General features: G+C 35.5%; 1 protein-coding gene across 1 annotated transcript in view; it reads right to left on the bottom strand.

Annotated features, from left to right (window-relative positions):
* Nucleotides 1-2,497: 2,497 nt before the first annotated feature.
* Nucleotides 2,498-27,249, bottom strand: part of Smp_150270 (putative cullin) — a gene marked incomplete at both ends in the record, with an annotated part of 31,641 nt that continues 6,889 nt past the window's right edge. Inside the window, 12 exons of the mRNA XM_018797471.1 lie at nt 2,498-2,578; nt 4,871-4,984; nt 6,473-6,578; nt 10,888-10,953; nt 10,984-11,144; nt 12,819-12,950; nt 14,722-14,798; nt 19,854-20,121; nt 20,363-20,411; nt 21,984-22,198; nt 22,855-22,985; nt 24,346-24,508. Of these exons, the coding sequence (XP_018652510.1) occupies nt 2,498-2,578; nt 4,871-4,984; nt 6,473-6,578; nt 10,888-10,953; nt 10,984-11,144; nt 12,819-12,950; nt 14,722-14,798; nt 19,854-20,121; nt 20,363-20,411; nt 21,984-22,198; nt 22,855-22,985; nt 24,346-24,508 (1,563 nt within the window). The remainder of the gene's footprint in view (nt 2,579-4,870; nt 4,985-6,472; nt 6,579-10,887; nt 10,954-10,983; nt 11,145-12,818; nt 12,951-14,721; nt 14,799-19,853; nt 20,122-20,362; nt 20,412-21,983; nt 22,199-22,854; nt 22,986-24,345; nt 24,509-27,249) is intronic.

Here is a 27,249-nt window from a genome sequence, read left to right on the forward strand (position 1 = left end):
AGCTTCTGGGAGACAATTTAATAAGGGGATGCAGGGTTGGAATATTTGCAAGTAGATTTAGGTAGAAAAACAAACAGGCATTGTGTGCCAATCAATTTTTTTACATTCATTTCTAGGCTGACAATTAATAGGCAGGAAGGAACTCACGATATCTAAAACTGAAAGGTGTTCCTTGTAACCACAGCACAAACAGTTGGTTCTCAAAATGCTCGGAATCTCCAAAACAATGAGGAAGCTTAGAAACAACGATTACAGAAAACATTGACTCAATTGCCATCTCACAATTATGGCTAACACTGCGAGGTTTCATACTGTGCTAAACTTGTACACTAACAATAAGAGCTATTGATACAGTGACGTACAATACAGCTGAAAGTGAATCGCCAAATTGTAAAACGTAACCCTGAATATATAATGGGTGACTTACTGCCAAAGCAAGGGTAGCACTCATTCATCTGAAGAACACATAGAACTCAAAACATATATAAGCTACATGAAGACGACTCACTTATATTTTCTTAGTTCTACTACGTAAAGCACTGAGTCCCTAGTTGCGAATATGGAGAAGAGCCTTTCTTTTCATTAAAAGTTAAAGGGATTCCCTCAAAATATGGAGATTTTTGAATGGACTCAATGGACGTTTTCTTATAATTCAGTAAATATAATGCAGACTTAGGTATTTCTAGTTGTATCTCCAACAGGACTTTCAAAATGTTGGAAAGATTCTCGGAGTTTGGAGGTTAATACTACTTATTTACATTTGAACTTGTCTTACTGGATAGGTTAGAATGATTTGCAAGCAACGGTAATATTAAGAACGAAATTTTAAGTTGATTTAATTGTTATTGGTGTGAATCGTCTGACGGTGATTGATTGGTCTCTGTTTCAAGATACATTCAAGGTGTAAAGCTATATTATGTTATCAAGCTGCTTGAATAAAGGTGTAGAATGGTTTTATCTACGAAGACAAACTGTCTAGCCACTTGCTGAATAGCCAAGTATATCTACCAGTTGGATATGAATCATGTAAACGACTGGATTCGAAGCAACAACTGAGATACTTCTCATAATATCTTAACAGATATAATAGAAGGCGACATAAGAATGTAAACTACAGTTAGAATTTTGTAATAAAAGTTCGAAATTAATTCCGAAGGTAAAATATACCGTACAATCCACTCAAAGAATTCGATGAGTATTTAGGTCACTGGTTAGGTTATTGTTAAAATCCTGACGATAGATTTTCTTTCCATTAATGTGATTCATTGAGATCGAGTGGAATATACAGGGCTGTATTTATGAGACTAACGATCAGTATCAGATGGGAGTAAAAAGTGTTGATTCGAACGTTCATAATCTCAAAGCTATCTATCTACTAACCAAACGTTCACTGAGACGGTCGAAAGCATTCAACAATCCGTGAGGAATCAATATATACCATCAAATGCAAATTCAGAATACCTAACAAACCTTTACAAACATAATGTACAGCTGACATCCAAGAACAAAGTGGACACAGTGTATATGAACAATGTTGAAGTAATTGAACATAAATGCAGTTATTTCATAAAACTCATGGCTTTTACAGTGTTCTGATTTCAAAACCACATCAGGTATTCTACAGGAACACATTCTTCCATGATTAGAACAGTATAATTTGGGATTCCTCTTCTTTCTATTTATGCATAAATACGAGAAAGTAATTTTGGAAGCACTTAATATGACTATCATTCTTAAGCATACAATAATACTTACTGTTAGTTAAATACATTAGTATTGTCATCATTTGGTTGGTACATTTAACAGAGTGAAGTATTCTTACCGAATCGTTTAGAGAATCGGTTGGCAAAAGTGTTTCTTCCACTTTTTGCTTTCAAATTACATCATAACTATATAGATGGTAAGGGGGATTGGTTAAACATATGTATAATGGAAACAATAACAAAGGTACAATATGAAAGAGCAACTGTAAGAGGAACTGGAAGCAACTAGAATAGCAAAAATATGATAACATAAATGTTTACATAAAACAACAGTGCATCACTTTTCGATCTTTAAAATATGTATAGAACGCCGGCGAAATACACCAGCTTCAGGAGATAACCATACTGATCTCGATTTGACGAAATACATTCGGCTTATCAAGTGAACAATCGGAAAGTAGGAATAAAGGTAAATGAAACAAGGTAGTAGTTATCAGTGAAAATGAATAATAATGAAACAAAAAAAGAAGAACATCTGAGGTGATATTTTCAAAGGGTGCTTGCTGCAGAACATTATATCAAAATACAAACAAGCCCATTATGGATTTGTTGTGCAAAAGAGAAAAAATAAAATGTAACCAAATTAGAATGAAACAATCGTTGCAAATAATGATGAACGAAAAAAAGTTAATTAAAAACTGATTTATTAGAGAAAGCCCACAGAATGTAAAGCCATACATACATACATACATACATACACATAGATGCAGCAACATACATAAAGTAGGGGAAAATTAAGCCAAATATTCATAAGCATCTCGTTCATTATTATCTCGTTTAATATATTCTCTTTCAATGAGAGCGGTAATACATCGCTAAAATAGAAAAAAATAAAAATAAAAACAAAAAACATTTTTGTTAAATATGCATGAATCAGAAGGGGTTTTGTGGAGAATTTGGTATTTTCATAGTTGAAATCATGAGTCAATTGAAGCTAGACCACCATGGAAAACCTGGAAGCACTGGACGGCCAACTCGTCCAATTATGGGACTCCTCAACAGTGCGCATCCACTATCCCGCACTCGCGAAATTCAAACCCAGGACCCAACAGTCTCGAGCCAGAGCACTTAACCGATAGACCACTGAGCCGGCTGGCATCCAACGGTGCTAATGTCTAACTTTAACCAATCCACGACATTGAGCAACCATTCACCAATGTCATCAGTGAGTTGATATCTCACAACAGACGTGGTTTAAATGTCGCGAGTGTGGGATCGTGGATGCGCACTGCTGAGGAGTCCCATAATAGGACGAGACAGCCGTCCAGTGTTTCCAGGTTTTCCATGGTGGTCTAGCTTCAATTGACTCACGCTTTCAACTATTCAAATATTTACAATGATCAAAACTAGTGAAACTAAAAATATGAACGTTCAATATTATTTTATTAAATCACATATTTAGGAGTCCTTTGTACTCAGCAATTCCATCTACTCTTGTGATTCGTATTTCCAGCTTCATTGTCCATCAAAGCTTGTTATCGTATTTCTATTCGTTTTCCATTTCATGTGATAATTCACATTCGATATGTTGACGTAAAGTACAGAAGCGATATACATTTGTAAACAAAAATTCATTTGATGTCTGTTTGTCTTTAACCAACTAATATTAGCACTGAAACATTCGGATGCCCTGGTACGGCCGAGAGTGGGGAGATTCCGCTCTCCCTCTCGAAATGCTCTCACATGGCCATGCGTACATAGCCTCTGCCAATAAAGTCTTACTCATTGCCTTCTCGTGGCATTACTGTTGTTTACGAAATGGAGAGGACGAAAAGCAAATGTTTGGTGCTTCGACCGGGTTGGTGAACACGGAAAGTCCACCTAGGGGAGTTGGAAAACTCTGATTGCAAACCAATGATTCACATGGGCTCCAGTATATTGATGGAACAAATGGCGTATGAATCAATCGTTGGTCACTGGCTACCATGAGACTGCATCTCCTCACGATATTCAACTACCTTGTGGATTCGACCATTAGGTCAAAAAATCCGGGTGTGGCCCCTCTAAGAAAACGACCTGCCTAGGTTTGGGCACCCGGGCAGTATCACAGCCCTCACACAAATCAAATGAGATTTGTGTGGCGCATATGTATCTGGTGCTCCTTTGTACCAATATTTATGTGTTCAAATAAATAGATAAATGACTGAATTATCTATGAAAACATGTATATATTTCAACTGCCTCGACCAAATTAACTGATGCATAGAATTTGTTTATTCATATAAAAAAACTTTATCTGAATGAAACTGAAAAAGTAAAATCCCTATCCTTGAATTGAAGCTACAATTTAGATGTGAGAATTATTAATACTATCCAATTAAACAAACTGAAAGTTTCAGAGGAGTTGGCAACCTATGACTAAATTAGTTGGCACGATAGCTGTGTACTATGTGTTATCCATCGAAAGTAAAATGCCTAGAGGCAGAAAGTTAAGAAGATTAAAATAAAAAAGAACGAGAACAAACAATGATCGGTGTCAGTCAGTCAACTACAAAGAAGAACCAGGCACATTTATGCATCGGTCCAAGTTGCCATACCTCGTTAGCACAACAAGATCAACACCGGATTCATAGAAGTAGTTAATTTAGTGGTGGTAATATATAAAAGATAGGTTGTATATAAGGATATAGTATAGGAAAGAAGAAAGTTATGAAGCAATTTTAATTTAAGGTTCAAGGGAAAATAAAGAGCGTATACACCAGCGCCATTGTGATCGATTCTGAGTCATGGTAGATTGGTGTGGAAGCGAAAGAACAATGAATTCTGAGACGATTGATTGACATTTTGCAAATCAAGTATTTACAGTATGGTTCTCAGATTTTACTAAGATGTAGTGTAATTTTATGTTTAAATACATTCGATTGTCCTCACTTGTTTCCTCGATCACTATATCTGCTCTATTCTAACAAATCCAGCAACAATCTTTAGAAATATTATCAGAGTTTAGGTGTATTTTATATTCATCAGGATTTATGAAATTCTTAAACAAGAAATTGATGGTATTCTATTCACTTTCTTATATATGCTGACCAATTCGACTATGGAGGTTAGTGAAGGATGAAATAATGATCTTGTTTTTCAGATATATATTACTAAACAAAACTTACTTTAATTAATAATACAGTCGGTTTAAATCGAGGTGTTAATTGTGTAACAACTTCAGAGATCAATTGATGGTGTTTCATTACTTTTCTAGTCTTCATAATACGTACTATACAAGCCTATAGGAGGAAGAGAACAAAAATAAAGATTAACATGGATTGAGACATTAAACACAAAGTTTACTTCATTTTAAACGTATAACTCGGTTTAATAGTAAAGAAGCTGAAGACAAGTAGGTTGATCAGTACATCTATGATTGAAACACGGTCGGATTCTTAACTTCTGAAGTAGACTGATCAAATTCTGTATTTTGTGATATGGTAGATTAAATCGACACACATTTAAACAGATTATAATTAAGTTATTCAGAAAATTGTATTTTTATTGACCTTAGTTACACTATTCTAGTGATCTCTTAATCTGAGAACTCCATTTCACAGTACTGGATTCCAGCCTATTTTCTATATTAATCCAATTATATAATTGTAACAAAGAAAACTGGGTTATTCACACGGTTTGTTTTTCATTATTCAGCCACTGAATTCATCAATCGAGTGTTCATCGTGAGCAAGTAATTGACTTCTCTAATCCACAAAATTTTGTTCTCTGAGCTGAATGATTTGGTCGTGGAGCTTTCATTGTCTCTCTAATCAACATCGTCATCTTCGCATATATCAATGCAATTGGACAATTATGGACATAAATTCGACTGGGAAAAATGTTTATATAGCTATTTACGCTACACAACTTGTTAGTTTCATCCCGTCGTCCTAATGTGGATGTACCAACTACGGCTAATGAACTCATGTGTTATGTTAAGTCCTATGTTTATCATGACTGACTGATACTATAATATAAAGAAACAAATGAGATAATTACATACCAGCTTTAACTGTCAGCCCTGCATGTTACATCGAATTATTGAGATGAGACTACCATGCCTGTGTCTCTGACTACATCAAACTAAATGATATTCAGATAGATTTCACAACTTTATAATTGAAGATTATGGGAGTATGTGTACACGATTAAGTCAAAACGTTCTTTTACATAATTTCTATTTCTATTTCAACGCATAAATATTGGTACAAAGGGGTACCAGATGTATATGAGCCACACAAATCTCATTTGATTTGTGTGAGGGATGTGATACTACCCGACTGCCCAAACCGAAGCAGATGGTTTTCTTAGAGGGCCACGTCCGCAGCCTTTGACCTAAAGGTCTGATCCACAAGGCAGTGGAGCATCGTAAGGAGATGCAGTCCCATCAGGATACTGTAGCCCATGTGAATCATTGGTTTGCAATCAGGGTTTTCCAACTCCTCTAGGTAGACGCCCCGTGTTAACCAACCCGATTAAAGCGCCAGGCATTCGCTTTTCGTCATCTCAATTTCGTTAACATCACCGCCACGAGAAGGCAGTGAGTAGGACTTCCCTGGCAGAGGCTACATATTCGCGTGGCCATGTGAGAGCATTTCGAGAGGGAGAGCGGACTCTCTTCACTCTTGACCGTACCAGTGCATAAAGTAAATGAGGATATTCATACACCTTTTCATCAAAAACTTAGAATTTCAAATAGATAAAGCATTTTTTGAGGATCAACTAACCTGAACAATTAATTTTCGATCAGATTCTACATTTCCTAAAGTCTGTTCAATTTCTTGTTTTGTTTCACTTTTCAATGGAACATTTAAATAAACTCGAACACGTTTACTAATGGAATTGAAATTGACAGGAACAAATAGCAAAGAGAGAGAGCAACAGAAAGAAAACGATTATTGAAAATCATTATTTGTAATTTTTCGGTTTATTAATTGGTTGAAAAAAAAACAGACATTTGATATTCACTGGTTATACATAACTATTATATTGGTCTGAACAATCAACGACAATGAAATCAATAAACATAATTTCACTTTTATTAAGATTTAGTTTGAAAAAAGATGAGTATTGGTTACATTTGTTTCTTATTAGCATACATTAGTTACTGTGGAAAATTCCGCTTAGAATATTTGATGTTAAGGTACCTTATATAATAAATATGGTGACATTCCTAACAAAAAATTCATAAGTGACTAGTGACGTAGCAACTGCTTTTCAAAAATTCACTTGAAATTTAAGAAGTTGAGATCAGGAATCAATTAAAGCTAGACCACCATGGAAAACCTGGTAGCACTGGATGGTCGTTTCGTCGTATTGTGGGACTCCTCAGCAATGCGCATCCATGATCCCGTCTCGCGAGATTCGAACCCAGGACCTATCAGTTTCGCGCGCTCAACCTCTAGAACCACTGAGCCGGCATCCAACGGTGTTAATGTCTAACTTCATGATCTCAACTATTAAAATTAATATAATATCCACAAAACCCCTCCTGATATATAAAAAGTTGTTATGAAGTCTTAGATAAGGTTGTTTCAATGTACTTCATGAAATCGCATGAATAAATAGATTTTTATATATAACTACAATGTAAAGTTGCCAACTAGATTGAGCGCGTACAAGTGAACAGCATATGAAATGACGTTGTAGTGTGAAAGAAAGCTGTACAGTGTTGACACCGGTCGGTCCATTACAACTTTCCGACTGCAGTTACCGAGATGGTGCAATAGTGTGAAACACAATCAGACAAGGCTCAGAATAGAAGCCAATAGAGATGATGCTATAGTTTTGTTTTACATTCTTACACTTACATAATACTATTGTTCACTTTTTCTTTCGTAATTTAATCTTTGTACTAGCTCGATGCATCCTACTTTCGATGTCCGCTTCTATTACATCTATATGTATCGTAATAATTAAATGAACAACAAATTTCAATAGGTGATAAGTGTTTATGTGATGCACATATTTTATAAGAGAGCTTTTTACCTATTCATAAGAAAATTACTATATTATTCAGAAACCAATTATATTTCTGATGCTTAAATCAAATTTCCTCTCTCCAAAATAGAGCAGTAGAACTATTCGTTCACTAAGTTTACATCAAAAGTATATTAGTTACATCATTCCTTTATGCATTTACATAATAAAATATCGACTCAATGCTTGATAACCATAATTAGCTAAACTTTCTCATGATTAGTAGCAAAAACTGAAATGATTATTTTTACACATAAGGTAAATATTTTTTGAATGGAAGATTCGAAGTAGCTTAAACCTAAACATCATTGTACACCCTGATTGTCCTTGTTTATTAATAATAGAATAGACATAAGGATTACCAACAGTCTGAGAATATCACAAAATACAATTTTGCAGCTTCTGAAAGCCGAAAATCTGCATTACTTGTAAAGAATCTTGATATTTGTTTATCTTGTAATAGGCTGTTTCTGAATTTCAAGATCACCTATCAAATAAATACAAATACGACTTGTATAGTAATATTAGGGGTCGTATACATAGTAATTATTATCCTGAGAAAGATTAGTTTTGTTGTTGTAGCGTTTGCCGTGTAACTTATTATACTGGTTCAGAACCAGTCTCAGTAGTGCAGATCCATTAACTCATTTTCTTCTCATAGATCTTAGGTGTCAAAATTATTTTATACCATTTTAATCTCCATTTATTATTATTTCACCTTGAATTACATTCTAGATAGCCAATATATATATACTCCATCATCACTGAAACTATTAATCCTTTTGTATTCATCTTTCTGTACTAATGTGGTGTTGGAAGAGCATTAGGGGCGGCCAAACCAAAATGTGGCATCAGTGCTTGAAGTTATTAACTTCCAGTCTGTATCATGTTGGTAGATGCAGTTTACTTGGTTGTGGTCCACGTGACTATCATAACCAATGATTGGAGACTCTAGGTGACATGGCTCAGAATCGATCACAATGGCGCAGGTGTATACACTCTTTATCTTCCCTTAAACCTTAAGGTTAAAATTGCTTCATAACGTTCTTCCTTCCTATACTATATCCTTATATACAACCTATCTTTTATATATTACCACCACTAAATTAACTACTTCCATGAATTCGGTGTTGATCTTGTTGTGGTAACGAAGTATTGCAACTTGTACCGATGCATAAATGTGCCTGGTCCTACGTTGTAGCTGACTGACTGACTAATGTGGTGTTGCGATTTGGACTGATGGATGATGAATGGGTTAGGTTCTATAATTTATATGATTAACTAAATAACGGTACTATATGGGGACATAAACAAAATATCTAACATATGTATACACATCTAGAATGTAAAATCGAAACTACATGTTTTTGGGTTTTTTAAAAAAAAGAGGAATTGCGTCGATTGAATGTAGACTATTCTAAGTAGAACACTTAAATATTAAAATGCCTGTGAATAATTTCTTATTATCTTCAAGTACTGCTTTTGTTTTGTAAAATCACACAGTAATATATACCAAGATGTAGCACAAATCATTTTGGATCATTTTGATTTAACCGACAACAAAAAAATACCAGAATTTAATGAACTGAACAAGTGATCACTCACATTGACCGATCATATGTTCTTGCACTATATTATAAATGTATTTCTTATTAGACTAAACTAAACATACAAGCATGTACAAAACAAGTTATAAATAACATAAGAACAAAGTTGCCTGACATACACAAGAATAACTAAAAATATTGTTTTTTTAACGAATAAAATGTAATACAATAATATCATGAAGTATTTTTTTATAGTGAAGTTGTATAACATTGTAAAACGATAAGTATTTCAACATTTTATTGCATATTCAGTCAGTCAGTCACAACATAGAACTTCGTACGTACGTACACCAGTTCGAGTTGCCATACCACATTAGCACAGAGATCCAGTTGCCCATTCAAATTCCATAGTGGTAGAAGTAGTAAGAGTATAAGCATTATGTGAAAGATTAGGGTTTGAAGATGTTATTCAAGGAGTACAATCCAGTGAAATAAATTTGAAAAGAGAAAAAAGATAGAGACATGAAGAATTCAGAAGATTAGAATTTGGGAGAACATAAAGAGTGGATGCACCTTCGCCATTGTAAACGATTTTGAGCCATATCATTCAAGGTCTTTAACCATCGGTTGCTATCATCTCCTGGATCCCAACCACGTAGTTTACACCTACCAACATGACTCAATCCACCTGTCAGTGACTTTATGGATTTGTGCCACGTTTTGGTTTGGCTGCCTCTAGCTTTCTTCCAACCCACTCCTACACCATAAAACATTGCACGTCGGGGCAGTCGGTGGCTGGGCATACGTAACACGCGTCCCAGCCATCTCAACTGATGAAGTTTCACTACTTCATTAAGCGATTTGGCATCATTACCTAGTACCCGTTTCCTGACAACTGCATTGCTTACTCGGTGGTCTCAGGATATACGAGCAATGCTTCGAAGACACCTATGATCGAAAACTAGTAGCCTACAAATATCCTCTAGTCTTATCGGCCATGTTCCGCTGCTATAAAGTAGGACGGAACGAACTGCTGCGCAGTAAACCCGTCCATTGGTTGCTAGACAGATATTATTGTTTATGATATAAAAATATTTTAATGAAAATACACTTAGATATCTTATTCATAAGATATCTGAAGATTATTTAATCCACGCAAAATGTATAAGCTAATTAATATTATTCTTATGGATGATGATACGGTGAAAGACATTAACGTGATAATTTATTTTTTAAAGTGAAATATCTCAAGTTATCAGAGGAGGCGAAGAAGTAGAAAGTGAGGGTAAGATGGATGCTCGATTATCTGTTAACTGATAAGCCATACTACCCTGGTCGAAATAATAGCTGTGATTGACTATTAAAAAAAGTATTTTCTACTGGTTCTGAAATCTCTTTCATAAGTACTCGGGGATTGGTTGTGTAAGTAGATTGTCAATTTAACCATCTCAACTAGTTCAGTAAATTAGCCTCCCGGTCAGTAACACGTAGACTGACCTTGAAAATCCATGTAGCCGCTGATAATCTTAACACAAAAATGATTTATTCAAATCATATACACTTTAAATAATTGTGAATTTAAGTAAAATAATACATACAAAAATCAACTAACTAACTTTTTATAATCTGTATACAGTGCCAAATGTGTATCCGGTGATAAATGTGATTCGTTTGAATCATCACTGATTACAGTGGATTGATCTAGTTCACACTTTGGATCGGATACAATTTTCAATACTTTAGCTTTAAGTAAAATTTGTAGAATTTGTAATAATGTAGCTTCTTCAATACCAGTTTGTAGTTGAATAGCTGATACTGTGTACACTAATGATGAATTATATAACATTAAAACAGACATCTGGTACGTTGAAACCTTTTGTTTAAAAAAAATGGTAGTAAAACCATATACAACTAACTCAAAAGAACTGTTTCACAACAATTTTAAATAAATGAAAAATACATAACATTTCTATATTCTGGAAACTTAAAAGCTGAGAAGTCAGGTCAAAACAGGAGTAGTTACATGCCAAGATGTAACAACAGTCCATGAAGCTACGTCCGGAAGTGTAAACTTTGTAGTTAGGATCTCTGAGATAATTGGAACTTAATAGTTGGAGGCATTGAGTGACATATGATATAGAGAGCCAATCAGAAGTGACCTATAGGACAAGTGCATTTCATTGGCTAAGAAATGGACTAATTTCATAAGGATTTAGAGTGGTATATAATATGAAATTTAGTATTTGTACATTTTATTCAGTAGTCAGTACACTTTCTCGCTCAAGTAGCCAGTTGGAGGTTAGCGCGTAGCACCCTGTGTACCGACATCAGATTTTGAACATAGCCCGTCACAACAATATGATTAGATTGTCACATGTGTATTTTGTCTTTTGCCTTTTGAGTATGATTAAATTACGGGTAACTTCTGAGAACTATTAATGGACTAATATTATATATTTTTTCTTATTGTACAACTATTCAGTAACTAGATTATGCATACCTATATTCCTCTTATTATAAGCTTCATTTACTGTCTCTAAATTATATTCAGTTTATTGATTACTGTTTCCCACGTTCACAGCCACATTTAGCTTGATCTTGTAAAAATGCTATTTTCTATTTTATGGTGTGATGCGGTCTGTCTGTTCGGTATATAAACCGAGTACGTTTGAAATGATTCGCATAATTGAAGCTGTTATTGGAGTTCTGAACTCAACTGGAAGCGCTAGACGAACAAAAGAGCAGTAAGGACGCTAGGCTGCTGTTCATAACGATTGAACGTTATTGGTTCAGCACAGTACAAAGATTGAATAAGTCGTATTTCGATTGGGCAATAAGTCACGTGATAACTAGCTGGCTTTAAAGTCACATTATACATATAAAAAATTTCCAATATCATTTCATTTCTCAGAACTATACACCCTAAATGATTAACTCTCAACATTATCGAATTCGGAAAATTATTTACCACTGAAGTCAAGCACATTACGGGATGAACATTATTATTATTACTATTATTTTTATTATTATTTGAACACATAAATATTACTACAAAGTAGCACCAGATACATATGCACCTCACAAATCTCATTTGATTTGTGTGAACCGAAGCAGGTGGTTTTCTTAGGCGCCTACACCCGGAGCCTTTGACCTAAAGATGTGATCCACAAGGCAGTGGAGCATCGTGAGGAGATGCAGTCCCATGGTAGACGGTGACCAACAATTGGTTCATACGCTATTTGTTCCTTCAGGATACTGGAGCCCATGTGCACCATTGGTTTGGAATCAGGGTTTCATAACTTTCCTAGGTGGACTCGCCGTGTCCACCCACCCGGTTAAAGCACCGGACATTTGCTTTTCGTCTTCTCAATTTTGTAAACAACACCGCCACGAGAAGGCAGTGAATGGGATTTCCCTGTTAGAGGATATGTACGCGTGGCCATGTGAAAGCATTTCGAGATGAATACCCATTAAAAATTGCTTTGAATCAATTTCTTAACTGATCCATCAATAAATCATTATCTAAAAAAAATACATATAAACATACTTGAAATATATATCTAGTTTTAGTATAGTTAGTAACAACTTCACCACGTGATAAATGATAACACCATGTTAATTTACGACCAGTATGATGTTCTTGATAGAAAGCAAGAAATGTATTGTGACATTGTTCCAACTAGAATGTGGTTTTATAATTAAAGACAAAAATAAAAGAAAAAAAAACTCAATCGAAGAGAAAAAAACGAAGTAGATATCATGCTGAAATTGAAAAAAGATTCATGAACTCAAGAAAGTAGGGTATACAGGGTTTGGTGTTTTTTAAACTGTAAAACAAAACCAAACCTATAAATGGGGAGCAGAGATGGATAGTGCCTAGCAGTGGAATCCAGTTTGACGCGCGTTTCGTCCTATTTGGGACTCGTCAGCTGGATGTACCTGCGTCTCAGAGTTGATGTTCACTCTGGGACTCGAACCCAGTACCTTTTGCTTCAAACACCATCGCGTTATCTTCCCATGGGAAAATTCAAACAAACGATACTAAATGAATTTATAAATGGGGAGTTTATATTTTACTTTTTACGAAATTGAGGGAGGAGGCATATTAAGGTTGAAATTTAAAATTTTAAAATGATATGAAATTGAATGGAGAGAGTTGAAACTGTAACTTTTACTACTCCATTATTTTAATAGTTGAAAGCGTGAGTCAATTGAAGCTAGACCACCATGGAAAACCCGGAAGCAGTGGACGGCCGTTTCGTCGTATTGTGGGACTCCTCAGCAATGCGCATCCATGATCCCGTCTCGCGAGATTCGAACCCAGGACCTATCAGTTTCGCGCGCTCAACCTCTAGAACCACTGAGCCGGCATCCAACGGTGTTAATGTCTAACTTCAACCAATCCACGAAGTTGAGCAACCGTTCACCAATTGTCTTCAGTGAGTTCCTATCTCACAACAGACGTGGTTTGAACTCCAATGGTCACTGCTTCTCACTAGAACGCCAGGATTTACCTCTTGAAGCCAGTCACTAGTGAGCATATGATTATAATCCATTATTTGAAAATAAACACTTTTATCACACTATGATGGTTTATTTGAAATGTGCACATGCTTATTCAGTGAATGATTGCAAATCAAGATCCGATATGCTTGGTTCAAATAGTTTTCAATCGCAATTCAATTAACAAATATATGTTTATTTACTCAACTATACCGTACATTGTTTATATGACTAGAGAAAATAACCAAATGCTTTGGCTAAACCTGAGTTTAAACTTGGGACCTATTGTTTAAAAGATAATACTACTACCACTAAACAATTACTTCGTTACTTGTTAATTTTCGAAATCTAATATTCCACTGTTTAACATCTGACATCAAACTGTTTATAGAAACAAGTCGATCAAACTTCATCGATTAGAGGTTTAGACCGAGGGGGGACTACTGGACAATATGAGTATGAGTAACTAAAAAATGGTTGATTTCAAACATTTTCTGATAGAACATATTAAGAAAGTGTGTTCGGTTACTTTGATAGTTTCGCGATAGTCCGTAGTAACTAAAACATTTTCCATTAATCAGTGTTCAATAGAAACTCCTGAGAAAATTCTACAAAACATCGAATTATATTTTTATTTCCCGATTGTAATTTCGTCGATATTGTTATCCATGTCACATATGTTTATAGAGGCTTCTAGAATCCTCAAATCACATATAATAATATCCATAATCTTTATTCTTTATGAACAAACTATTCACCAAAAGTTTCTTTTCTACCATCCATATTTTCTTTCTGTTGAGGATCCAGGAGTAGATTTTTGGAGACTAAGAAGAAGGACTTAAGAAGTTGGGATGAAAAAAGATTTAACTAATAGTTTCTTATTCACCTTGATGAATTTTCAAAAAAAGAGAATAATAACAGTATTTATATAGTACTGTATAACTTACTTCAGGAGGAATAGAAAAAGGTCCTTGAGCTTGAAATGGCCATGCATTTGAACTAAGAATCATGATATTAAAATCAGCTAAACAAATGTAAATAAAAAAAATATTTATCAATATTCAAACATTATTAAACATATTTCTAGATTATGATATAATAAAAATTATATAATACTCAAGAATTATATTATATAGTTAGATCTTATTAAGATTAAAAAGTAAGAGATCAACAGATCCTATATATATAGTTGGGATCATGAGTCAATTAAAGCTAGACCACCATGGAAAACCTGGAAGCAGTGGACGGCTGTTTCGTCCTATTGTGGGACTACTCCTCCTTCTATATATTTATTAATTACTTTATTTTTAAGTGACATTTATTTAATTATATTTATTTTAATATGTGAACATCTTGTTGTACTAAATAGAAATTTATTCGGTTAGCTAATTAACTTATGTTTTCATATCATCTTGTGTTAGGTGTGATCAAGTTATTAACCCATTGTCTTGTGAACAGTTATAATATAATAATTTCGTAAACCCTTCATTTAATAGAATTCTAATTCATTATGGCCCCAAATGACCTGGTACGACCGAGAGTGAGGAGAGTCCGCTCTCCCTCTCGAGATGCTCTCACATGACCACGCATATATAGCCTCTGTCAGGGAAGTCCTACTCACTGCCTTTTCACAATGGCATTATTGTTGTTTACGAAATTGAGATGACGAAAAGCGAATGTCCAGCGCTTTAACCGGGTCGGTGGACACGGAAAGTCCATCTAGGAGAGTTGGAAAACCCTGAGTCCAAACCAATGGTCCACATGGACTCCAGTATCCTGAGAGGAAAAATGGAGTATGAATCAATCGTTGGTCACTGGCTACCACCGGACTGCATCTCCTCACGATGCTCCATTGCCTTGTGGATCGGATCTCTAGGACAAAGTCTCCGGGTGTGGCCCCTTTAGTTTGGGCACCTGGGCATTTGCGCTCGAGAATGAAGGTCCTGGGTTCGAGCCCCGAGTGTGGGATCATGGATACGCACCGCTGGGGAGTCTCATGCTAGGACGAAACCGTCTCTCAGTGCTTCCAGGTTTTCCACGGTGGTTTAAATTAAATGGACTCATGAATTGAACTGTGAAAATTAATGGACATCAGAATTGTTGTAAAGACTAACTGAATAACTAAACTTCCAAACACTGTAATGGTTGGAATTCTGTTCAGTTGATAAGTGAATGTTTACAGCTGGATAAATTCAATTTCCACGATGTGATCAATAAGACATTGTATTAAAAACTTATTCCATGTTCACAATACATCGCCATATGCATTAGTTAGTTATTTTTACATAGGATATCAACTAAATACACATGGTTAACACATATAGTCAAACAAGAAGCGCACTAAATTTAAATAACAAATAAACAAACAAAGCAAATTTCTCTAAGGTAACGTTATTGTGTCATACGAAAAAATCACATGTCTTTCTTTTCAAATTACATCAGACATCAATTGCCCATGTGATAACATGGAATGTTACTAGGATGCTACTTTTATGAAAGAAAATATATAATGAGATATGTATGACTTGCAGAGTGTGTGTGTGCGAGTAGATGAGATATAACAACATAATGACACTACTTATATACAAATACATATATATATATAAACATGGACAGCAGCATCTCTCTGTCTAAAGGAGATTTGACAACATTTAAACCTTTAATTACGTCATATATTTGACATTTTAAAGTAACTACACACCTTTTAAGATATTTAGAGAGATTATTTCTACAAAAAGGATAAGTATCAGAGTTTTTTTAATCTTGTATATTTTTTTCTGGTTGGGTGCATGATTCGCTCAATATATAAAAGAAAAATTGAATATAAGGATATACTACAGGAAGAAAGACAGATATGAAGCAATTTTAATCTCATAGTTTAAGGGAAGATAAAGAGTGTATACATCTACAACATTGTGATCGATTCTGAGCCATGCCACACAGTGTCTCCAATCATTGGTTATGATAGTCACGTGGACCACAACCAAGTAAACTGCATCTACCAACATGATACAGACTGGAAGTTAATAACTTCAAGCACTGATGCCACATTTTGGTTTGGCCGCCCCTAATGCTCTTCCAACACCACATTAGTACAGAAAGATGAATACAAAAGGATTAATAGTTTCAGTGATGATGGAGTATATATATATTGGCTATCTAGAATGTAATTCAAGGTGAAATAATAATAAATGGAGATTAAAATGGTATAAAATAATTTTGACACCTAAGATCTATGGGAAGAAAACGAGCGAATGGATCTGCGTTATTGAGGCTGACTCTGAACCAGTAGAGCATTAAAGTCACCCGCTACGAGTACTATGTCTGAGCGCTTAGCTTTTTGAAGAAGTTCAGAGAGCTTTCTGTAAAAGTAATCATTCACTTCATCCGGGCTGCAGTCAGTAGGAGTGTAGGCAGAAACGACAAAAAGGCAACGATGTGTGCCCATCCTTCCGAGTTCTTACGGATCCATTTAGCCGGACAGCACATAGGCCACTGTTAACAGGGATCCATTCTAATAGTGCTTGTTCTGCCCTCGTACTAAGTTCTATGCCTACACCGGTTGACCGGCTGAAGGTTAGAATAATCAAGTCACTACAATCGAAAATTTAGCAGCTTAATCTATGTTCTTTGGTACGCCTTTCAGTGAAACAAATTATTGTGAGACACCTAGATCAGGTGGAGTCAAACATCATCTTCCAGTCACAGAAGCCATTAATTATGTCTATGTTTCAAACATGATGCAAAATAAATAACCGACTGAAATATTTCTCAATCCAAACAGTTAGTCAACCATTCTAACCCCCCCTTATTTACTACTGGTATGTTGACATTATGATCACATCTAACGTCCAGGGATTTATTTATTATAGAAACATCATGTTGTAATACCAGTTTATCGTGAATTAGTAAAGTTATCCATTGGTATCTCTTTCTCCCTCTCTCTCTCACACACACACTTAGACATTCTCAATTAGCCACGTTTTAACTAAGAAATCAGTTGGATAATATAATATGTTTACACAGTTTATGTCTAATTGTCAGTATGTGTGATGTTATTAACATAGAAACAAATTATATCATAATATAATTTTAATTAAAACTGTTTTTATTTTACTTCCCATGTTCACTAAACATGCGAAAGAAAAAGTTTTCCATTTATGAGGCGGAATAGTTGTTTTTTTTAAAAAAAAAACACTATCCTATACTTAATACATAACAACCTTATTGATTGAAGATAAACTAAGAGAAAAATCAATATGGTTAACCTTTATATCATTTTTTCGGAAAAAAAGAAATGGATAGATGGGATGGATGGAAAGTGAACAAAAGGAAAGTAATATCTTGTATTAAATAATAGCAAAGTATCTTTCTATAAAAAAATATATAAACCATGGACGTATAGTTTCATATTGGAATGAATATCCCATTTGTTTCTGATTTGAACAGTGAAACAAGAAGCCTTACCAAACTATGGAAGCTATTTTTAGGGATGTTATTTCATTTGATTCAAAGCTTGTAAAACTGTAACATTTATTTTTAACCCTGGTCTATTCTATAGATCATAAGCTTTCGTTTGATGTATTATTCACTGCCATAGCCTTTTCTGTTCCAAAGCTATTTTAATTTAGACGTAACCTTTTGTACTCTATTTTCTACTCTAATCCCCCAGTTTTGGACATAATTGTGCCCCCAAATGCCCTGGTACGGCTGAGAGTGGGGAGAGTCCACTCTCCCTCTTCAAATGCTCTCACATGACCACGCGTATATAGCCTCTATCAGGGAAGTCCTACTCACTGCCTTCTCGTGGCAGGGGTGTTGTTTAGGAAACTGAGAGGACGAAAAGCGAATGTCAGGCGCTTTAATCGGGTTGGTGGACATGGAAAGTCCACCTAGGAGAGTTGGAAAACCCTGATTCCAAACCAATAGTGCACATGGGCTCCAGTATCCTGAAGGAATAAATGGCGTATGAATCAATCGTTAGTCATCTGCTACCATGGGACTGCATCTCCTCACGATTCTCCACTGTCTTGTGGATTAAACCTTTAGGTCAAAGGCTCTGGGTGTAGGCCCCTAAGAAAACCACCTGCTTTAGTTTGGGCACCTGGGCAGTATCACAGCCCTCACACAAATCGAATGAGATTTGTACAGCGCATATGTATCTGGTGCTTTCTTGTACCAATATTTATGTGTTTAAATAATAATTATTATTATTATTGTACGTTGTGGTCAGGTTAGTCATCTATTTATTGATGTATCTTTTTACGCTAATCTGAATTCGGAATTCGGGTATCAGATCGGATTTTGGAAAAAAGCTAGTAGTGTTCCAGTTGTCTTGTCGTCTCTCTCGCGCGCGTGCTTGTCAGTCAATCAGGGATAGAATAGTTTCCGTCTCTCTACCCCCGCTTCGAACTCACGCATACTAGCCTCAAGGTTAAGCCTATCGCGTCAAAGTCTTAATCTACATTAGACAAGTTATCCTCGGCACGAAAGTGGGTAGACAGATCAAGGACGTATTAGTTCCAAAAGAAAATTACAGATTACTGACTAAATTCTTGTGAGATTCATCTCCTATAATATATCAATTCATGTTTAGCATTGAAAAGAGAATAATCGTAGTATCAACCAGTATGAATAACGAAAGTGACTAAAATTGAAATAATCAGTAGGCTATTTTAGATAGGAAATCGGGAAAGATAAAAGAAAACGTCAAATCTGCTATCATTACACTCATAGTTATGGACAATTTTATGGAATGAAAGTTGCTTTGTTATTTGGATGAGTCGGAGTATGTGGATTTTTGGTAACTTACTCTTAAATACATTGAAGTTTAAATAAATGCTTCGACAACTTCATAAACATCTAGGCGAAGGCTATGGAGACACTTATCACTGGTTCACAAACGAATGTTACAAATCTACATATATAAACAGGCTACCTAGAAACTTTGAGATGAGACATCATGTGAAATAAAGACGAAACAGAAATAAACTTTTTTTCAGAAAGCCGAACCATAGAAGAAGAACCATCTTCTTGAATAGTTAAAGCTATAAAAGTTTAATACAGATATACGACTTACTTCCTTTAATTGTACTACCATTGGCTTCTTCTTGTTTTTGTAAATAATCTGAAAATTTCGCATTCAATTCTCTAGTAGCATTGACATCTTGAAACATTCGTTGTAATTTTGCAGTGTATTCAAAACCGCAAGCTTCTTTTAATTTGGAAATCATAGAAGCTTCTGCATCCTCGGATACAGATGATTTGTAAACTAAACGGCGAGCCAGTGTTTTACTATAGAATTTTTGAAAGACATCTTTATCTTCAATGTAGCGGAATACATTCATCTAAAATGATTAACGAGAACGAATAAGCAAAACTACATAGCGACGGAAAGCGAAGAAGAGATTGCTAATAAGGGGTATCGTGGGTATTTTAATTATAGATTAACACAAATTCATTTATACTGATCGTCTTTTGAATATATTAGCGATAATTTTATAAACAGAAGATGAAAGAATTATGCAGTCTGTCTGTAATCAGTAAGACTACATAGAAAAATAATTTACAAAATATTGAAATACTTACTACTTGTCCAAGTGTTTCTTCCAAATCATCCAACTGAATATCTTTTGCACTGAAAAAAGAAGAAAGAGGCACTAAACAGTTAGAACTTAACCCATATTCATATATAAGCACTCAGTAATAAAACTGACAGGAAAGTGCGAACTAGCATAACCAGATTACATCCATGTACTATGACTACTTTGAATCCTCGATTTGGAAAAATGTAACAAATACTTGTAATCATAACTTGGTTAGAAATCGATCAACTCCATTCTACTCCCAAAATGGGGAATTCACACATAACTGACTAATATATAGAATCATAAATATCAATCACTAAACTGAAAGCAGGGTAATTGTGATCGCTAACTTTACTAAGACAATGTACACTGATTTATTACACTAACAATTAGTCATCGTAACAAGATATAAATGTTCGGAGCTCGATTATATAAAAGAATTCGAGTCGTTTTATGACTGATACTTTATAACTAATCATAAGTTTGAAATTCAATTAATTTACTGAATATACGAAATGGTGGTTTAGTGGTTACGGCGATCGATTTCCAGCGACTGATTCTCATGTTCAAAATTCATTCACCCACTTTTGTTTGAGTGACCGGGTTGTATCATTTCAGAGGTCCATCAACACTATGATGATGGTGATGATAATGATCATCTACTGACTGGATGTTATTATTCATAGATTAGTTAGAGGTTAGATTGGCAGAAATGATTCATTATGAATTGGAAAAAGTCCATAAAACTAACCAATGGTATAATTAAATATTTAAAACTAATTATTTAATTAACACAAGTTCATCTTATACAGTGATGATTAGGATTGACGTAAGTTATATACACTTTCTACAAAAAATAACATGTGGATATAGGTAGCTTGTGATTTCATAATATATGTATATTTATGTATTGGTACAAGGCATCAAATATATATATGCAACACACTTCATCATTCGATGTGTGTGAGGGATGGAATACTGCCCGGGTGCCCAAACTGAAGCAGATGGTCTTCTCAGGTGGCCACTCTGCAAGCCTTTGACCTAGAGATCTGATCCACGTTAGAAGATACAGTCCCATGGTAGTCGGTGACTTGATGGTTCTCCGAACCAGTGAAACACATAGGATCCGCGCTGGACAGAAAAGTATAGATTCGGGAGTGATGCTGCTGTATTCTGGTCATGAAGAAGAAAATGTTTCGCACACTCAAAGAGTTGCTTTGATGTTGTCCAAAGAGACTCATAACAAATCTTAAAGTATAAATATCAATACCGAGCTACAAAATACAATTCAGTTGTAATATTCCAAAAAATGATCATCAACACAATGTAACGAAGGCTTAAAACTTTAAGAGATATAATTTAAGACATTAAATTATAATAGTTGAAATCATGAGTCGATTGAAGCTAGACCACCATGGAAAACCCAGAAGCACTGGTCGGCCGTTTCGTCCTATTATGGGACTTCTCAGCAGTGCGCATCCACGATCCCGCACTCGCGAGATTCGAACCCAGGACCTACCAGCCTCGAGCCGGAGCCCTTAACCGATAGACCACTGAGTCAGCCGGCATCCAACGGTGTTAATGTCTAACTTCAATTATAAATTTAAGATAATAAAACTAACCTTTTCTTTAATAAGAAATCTGCATATTTAGCTAAAAGTTCAGGGGATTTTCTTTGATTTCCAGCTAATTCAGTGACAGCATTACGATTTATAAAACGTTCGCATCCTTTGTCTAAGGCACGTGAAAATGCAGGATCCCAAGCAAAAGCGGATAATACAAGATTATAATGTTTTTGATGAACTTTTAATATTGTATCAATATACAATTTGGGATCCTGAAAAAATCAAATAAACAGAAGTAAACTTGAGAAGAAAGTATAGCTGTGTAAAGCCTATCAAATGTCTCGATTATGATGGTTATGAAGCTTTCTTATACAAAACGCTTTTAACACTAGTGCTCAATAATAATAAACGAGGGAACCAGTGTTATATCTAGAGCCTTGATTCTTAATATGCCGCGAACTACTAGACTACTTGAACGATAGAACCCGCAACGTCGCAAAAGAGAAGACAAAAGACTAGTAAGTAGGAAGTTCATTCCCCAAATCAGTGTTAAAATATAGTACAGAAATCTCGTGTATTTATAGTTTTTTGGCTGAATGTAAATCATCATTTCGGCCAACCAATAGGCACATAGGGGTCATTCTTATCCATCCAATGGGGAAGCTACACGTCGACATTCTAGAACATTCCCCTAGCAGTGATTGGATGGAATGTCTGTGGCTCTTCCTGGGCTTCTTAAGGCTTCCTAGAGTCTACCGACGAGCCGTCCTTACACAAAGCTTTTTATATAGCATTAAAGTACAATTTTTTATCGATGTACAAAGCCATTTCCATCAACAACAAAAAAAGCTGAAGGAAAATCTTTCCCACTGACTGTCAATGTGTAGTAAAAAAAGATGCAAAACAAAGTGAATAAATATCAACTCACATTTAAAGCGGCTTCAGCTACTTGACGGATAGCTTCCCATCCTTTATCAGCAACATGATCTTCCATGACAGAGACAAGAACACGTATTCCACTAGGAAAATGACCAACTAAGCGATACATTCGCCATATATCTATATATTACAATGAAATTTCAAATGGTCGTAAATTAAAAGTGGGTTCAGTGATGGAATATTAAAAAAAACACACTAGTAATGGATAAGAACAAATTATGTGAAGATTAAACTTTTCTAGATCATGAATGAGGTGATCTTTGAAATAAACATTAGACAGAATGAATAACCTAGATGCTTATGAATCGATGGTTTTGGGCTATTAAAAGGAAACTTAATTTTTATTATATAACTCAGTAGTAAAGTCTCTGAATCTCAAGAGGATAAGCAGTTTTTTAATGTACCAATATTCCCGGTTAATGAATCGCAATAAGTTAGTCAATTATGTATACGGGGTTTTCTGTTGATTGTTTTTAAGTATACAACATCAATCAAAGTGTATCTGCCACCCGAGTATCGCATTACTTGACTTAGTCGATACATTTCCAAACTGACAGATAAACATAATAATGACACCTATCTAAATGCTAAATAGTACGTTTTTCTTTTATTTTAACAATTATCTGAAGTGAGCAACATTGCAAAATCATGATCAGTCTAATTATTATTATCAGTTTAAAACCTATCATGTGAGATATTTTTTCCAATCCCTAGGAAACTGTAATGCACAAGTGCACAGTTTTAAAATTCACCTTAAATGTCAAATAATTGTACGCTATAAACTCATTTAGGGGAGTATAAAATATCCATATCTTTTTATTAGTCTAAGGCTGGAAGTGGGGAGGACCCGCCCCCTCTCTCGAAATACTCACACAGCCACGCGTATATAGCCTCTATCAGGGAAGTCCTACTCACAGCCTTCTCGCGCCACAGGTGTTGTTTACGAAATTGAGATGACGAAAAGCGAATGTCAGGCGCTTTATCCGGGTTGGTGGACACGGAGAATCGACCTAGGGGAGTTGGAAAACCCTGATTCCAAACCAATGGTGCACGTGGGCTCCAGTATTCTGAAGGAACAAATGGCGTATAAATCAATCGTTGGTCGCTGGCTACCATGGGACTGCATATCCTCACTGCCTTGTGGATCAGAACTTTAGGTCAAAGTCTCGAGGTGTGGCCTCCTAAGAAAACCACCTGTTTCAGTTTGGGCACTTGGGCAGTATCACAGCCCTCACACAAATCAAATGAGATTTGTGTGGTGCATATATATCTGGTGCCCCTTTGTACCAACATTTATGTGTTCAAATAAAAAGAAAACAAAAAAGGAATTGAATTAGTTTCGAACATTGTGTTTAAACACAGTTATGGATACATGCACAAACAGATGCACATAAATATAAGTAAAATGTTAACGTTTTTTTGTGATATTGAGTTCAACAATAAACTGACCAGTAGAACAAAATTATTTTTTTAAACTCACCTTCCTCTCTATCTTCATTGAAAAGATCCGAGAAGACAGATGTTAACCGATCAATATGTTCACCAATTAAATAATGTTCACAAGATCTAATTAATTTGGGAAGTGTACTTATATGTAGATAAGTTTGAACACGAATACGTTCTTCATTTAATCGTGTTTCCACCTATAAATGAATGTAATTTAAAAAAAACTAAAATATAAATAAATTTATTTAGTATTGTTTGTTTGAACCTTCCCATCGATGTGTTAGGACTGCAACTGGTCAGTCTCTAATTGGCATATGTGCATACTGTGCGTATTGCCTTGATATAGCCTTAATTCACAAGCATGAAAAACAAAGATGGACTCAGTGGCCGAGTGGATAACTAGATGGCGTTTGAAGCGAAAGGTACTGGGTTCGAGTCCCAGAGTGAACATCAACTCTGAGATGCAGGCACATCCAGCTGACGAGTCCCAAATAGGACGAAACGCGCGTCTTGGATTCCACTGCTAGCCACTATCCATCTTTGCTTAAGATATAGATAGAAAATTTAGCACATTTTAAACATAAATACAAAACACTAATATATTCAACAATTATCCAATGGCAGAGGCGACTATAAGAGAAATTAATCATAAATGGCTTCCTTTGAACAACTAAGATGACGTTCAGTTTCTTGATTTATGAGACTAAACACAGTTATAAAACCTGTTATAAAAAGTTTTTATCTTGACAAGTTGGTTGGTCAGTGGAATTATTAAAATCAACAATTGCAGTGATCCTCTCATAAAGTTATACTGTTAGATTAACCTGGTTATCTTGACGGCAAAGTATTTCTATAAGACAATTAACAATTTAATGTGGGCAGTATGAAACTGACACTTAACAGCATATTTTCAACAGCATACAAATCTTTTTAGATTAACAAAAACTTATCTCATTCTTATCCTTTTGTCTGTTTTAACTAAGTTCTCCTGACCTATTCCACATCTTGTTTAAAAAAATGACGCAAATCCGTACAAAACATCTTCCAGAAATATGTCTTAAAACATAGTCCCTTAGGCATTGTTTAACAAAAGGGACTTCTTATGTTTAGTTGCCCACTAATGTTAGTGGGCAATGTTAGTGTTACTTTTTTACTATTTTCCTTTTCTACTAGCTGTGTCTGAATGAACATTTGTAAACATCTAAGTAACGAGACTAACACTCTCGTCGACTGAATTTTCAGGAATTGATCTTCTACCAGGGGGACCACTAAGCGACTTAGAATACGCAGATGACATAGTCCTGTTTGGTGAAGACACTGACAAAATGCAGAGTCTTCTGTTGGAACTCAGTAATAATGCCAGGATGTTTGGGATGCGTTTCTCCCCATCCAAATGCAAATTGTTACTCCAGGACTGGCCTGCGTCAACACCCGAACTAAGGATAGGGAGTGAAGTAGTCGAACGCGTGGACAACTTCACTTATCTTGGAAGTCTGATCAGTCCTAATGGGTTGGTGTCTGACGAAATCTCAGCACGGATTCAAAAAGCTCGTTTGGCTTTTGCCAACTGACGTCACCTATGGCGAAGACGAGATATCCGTCTATCAATTAAGGGACGAGTATACTGCACAGCAGTTCGTTCTGTTCTACTTCACGGCTGTGAAACATGGCCATTAAGAGTAGAAGATACTCGTAGGTTACTAGTATTTGACCACAGATGCCTTAGAAATATTGCTCGCATCTGCTGGGATAACCGGGTAAGTAATAGTGAGGTTAGACACAAGGTATTAGGGAATGATGGTAAATCAGTTGATGAGGTGATGAATCTTCATCGACTGAGATGGTTGGGCCACGTGTTACGTATGCCTGAACACCGATTACCACGACGCGCAATGCTGACTAGTGTAGGGGATGGTTGGGAGAGAGTTAGGGGCGGCCAAACCAAAACATGGCATCAGTGCTTGAGGTCACTAACTTGTAGTCTGAGCCATGTTGGCAGATGCAGACTACTTGGTTGGGGTCCGCGTGACTATCGTAACCAATGGTTGGAGACTCTAGGTGACATGGCTCAGAATCGATCACAATGGCGTAGGTGTATACACTCTTTACCTTCCCTTAAACCTTGAGATTAAAATTGCTTCATAACTTTTTTCCTTCCTATACTATATCCTTATATACAACCTTTCTTTATATACTACCACCACTAAATTAACTATTTCTATGAATCCGGTGTTGATCTTGTTGTGCTAACGAGGTATGGCAACTTGGACCGATGTATATATGTGCCTGGTCCTACGTTGTCGCTGACTGACTGACTGAACGAGACTAATAGATGTGCCAATATCAATTTATAATTCAAGTAATCATTGGTTTAAACCCGAACATACTGTGAAAGATAAGTCTTACCACAAGCAAGGTCAAACAATAATCACTACAGTATCTAGTGATTTTAAAGCAAATTCAAGTATACTGAATCAACTACAATTATCTTGAAGAATAATTTGGACTTCTAATCCACTGAATCAATAATAATGGTTATCTTCTACAGATTTGTTTTAAAGAGACTTATTTTTTAATAGCAAGAGTTTTAGGCACTGTAGAAGCACCTACCACTATTTTTAAGAAAGTTGAGAGATAAATCGCCTGGCTATAAAATATTGCAGAATTGAATGGTTGGAAGTTAGTCGACTGTCTTGTAGTATTTACTTAGGTCAAACCTTTACGCAAGTCGAAGTGAGAATCTGCACCTAATAATGATGCAGAGCTGACTTGCTGAAATACCTACTTTAAAAATAAGTTGACCACTTCACTTACTCACATGAAGTTATGTGACCACTAAAGTCAGGAAATATGGGGAAGATTAGTCTACCAGTGAAATCATAAGTTTTTATTCAGAATGCAAATATACTGACTAGAATATATATATATATGATTTATC

The sequence above is a fragment of the Schistosoma mansoni genome, chromosome 4 (genome assembly GCF_000237925.1).
Source record: "Schistosoma mansoni strain Puerto Rico chromosome 4, complete genome".
Taxonomy (NCBI): Eukaryota; Metazoa; Platyhelminthes; class Trematoda; order Strigeidida; family Schistosomatidae; genus Schistosoma; species Schistosoma mansoni.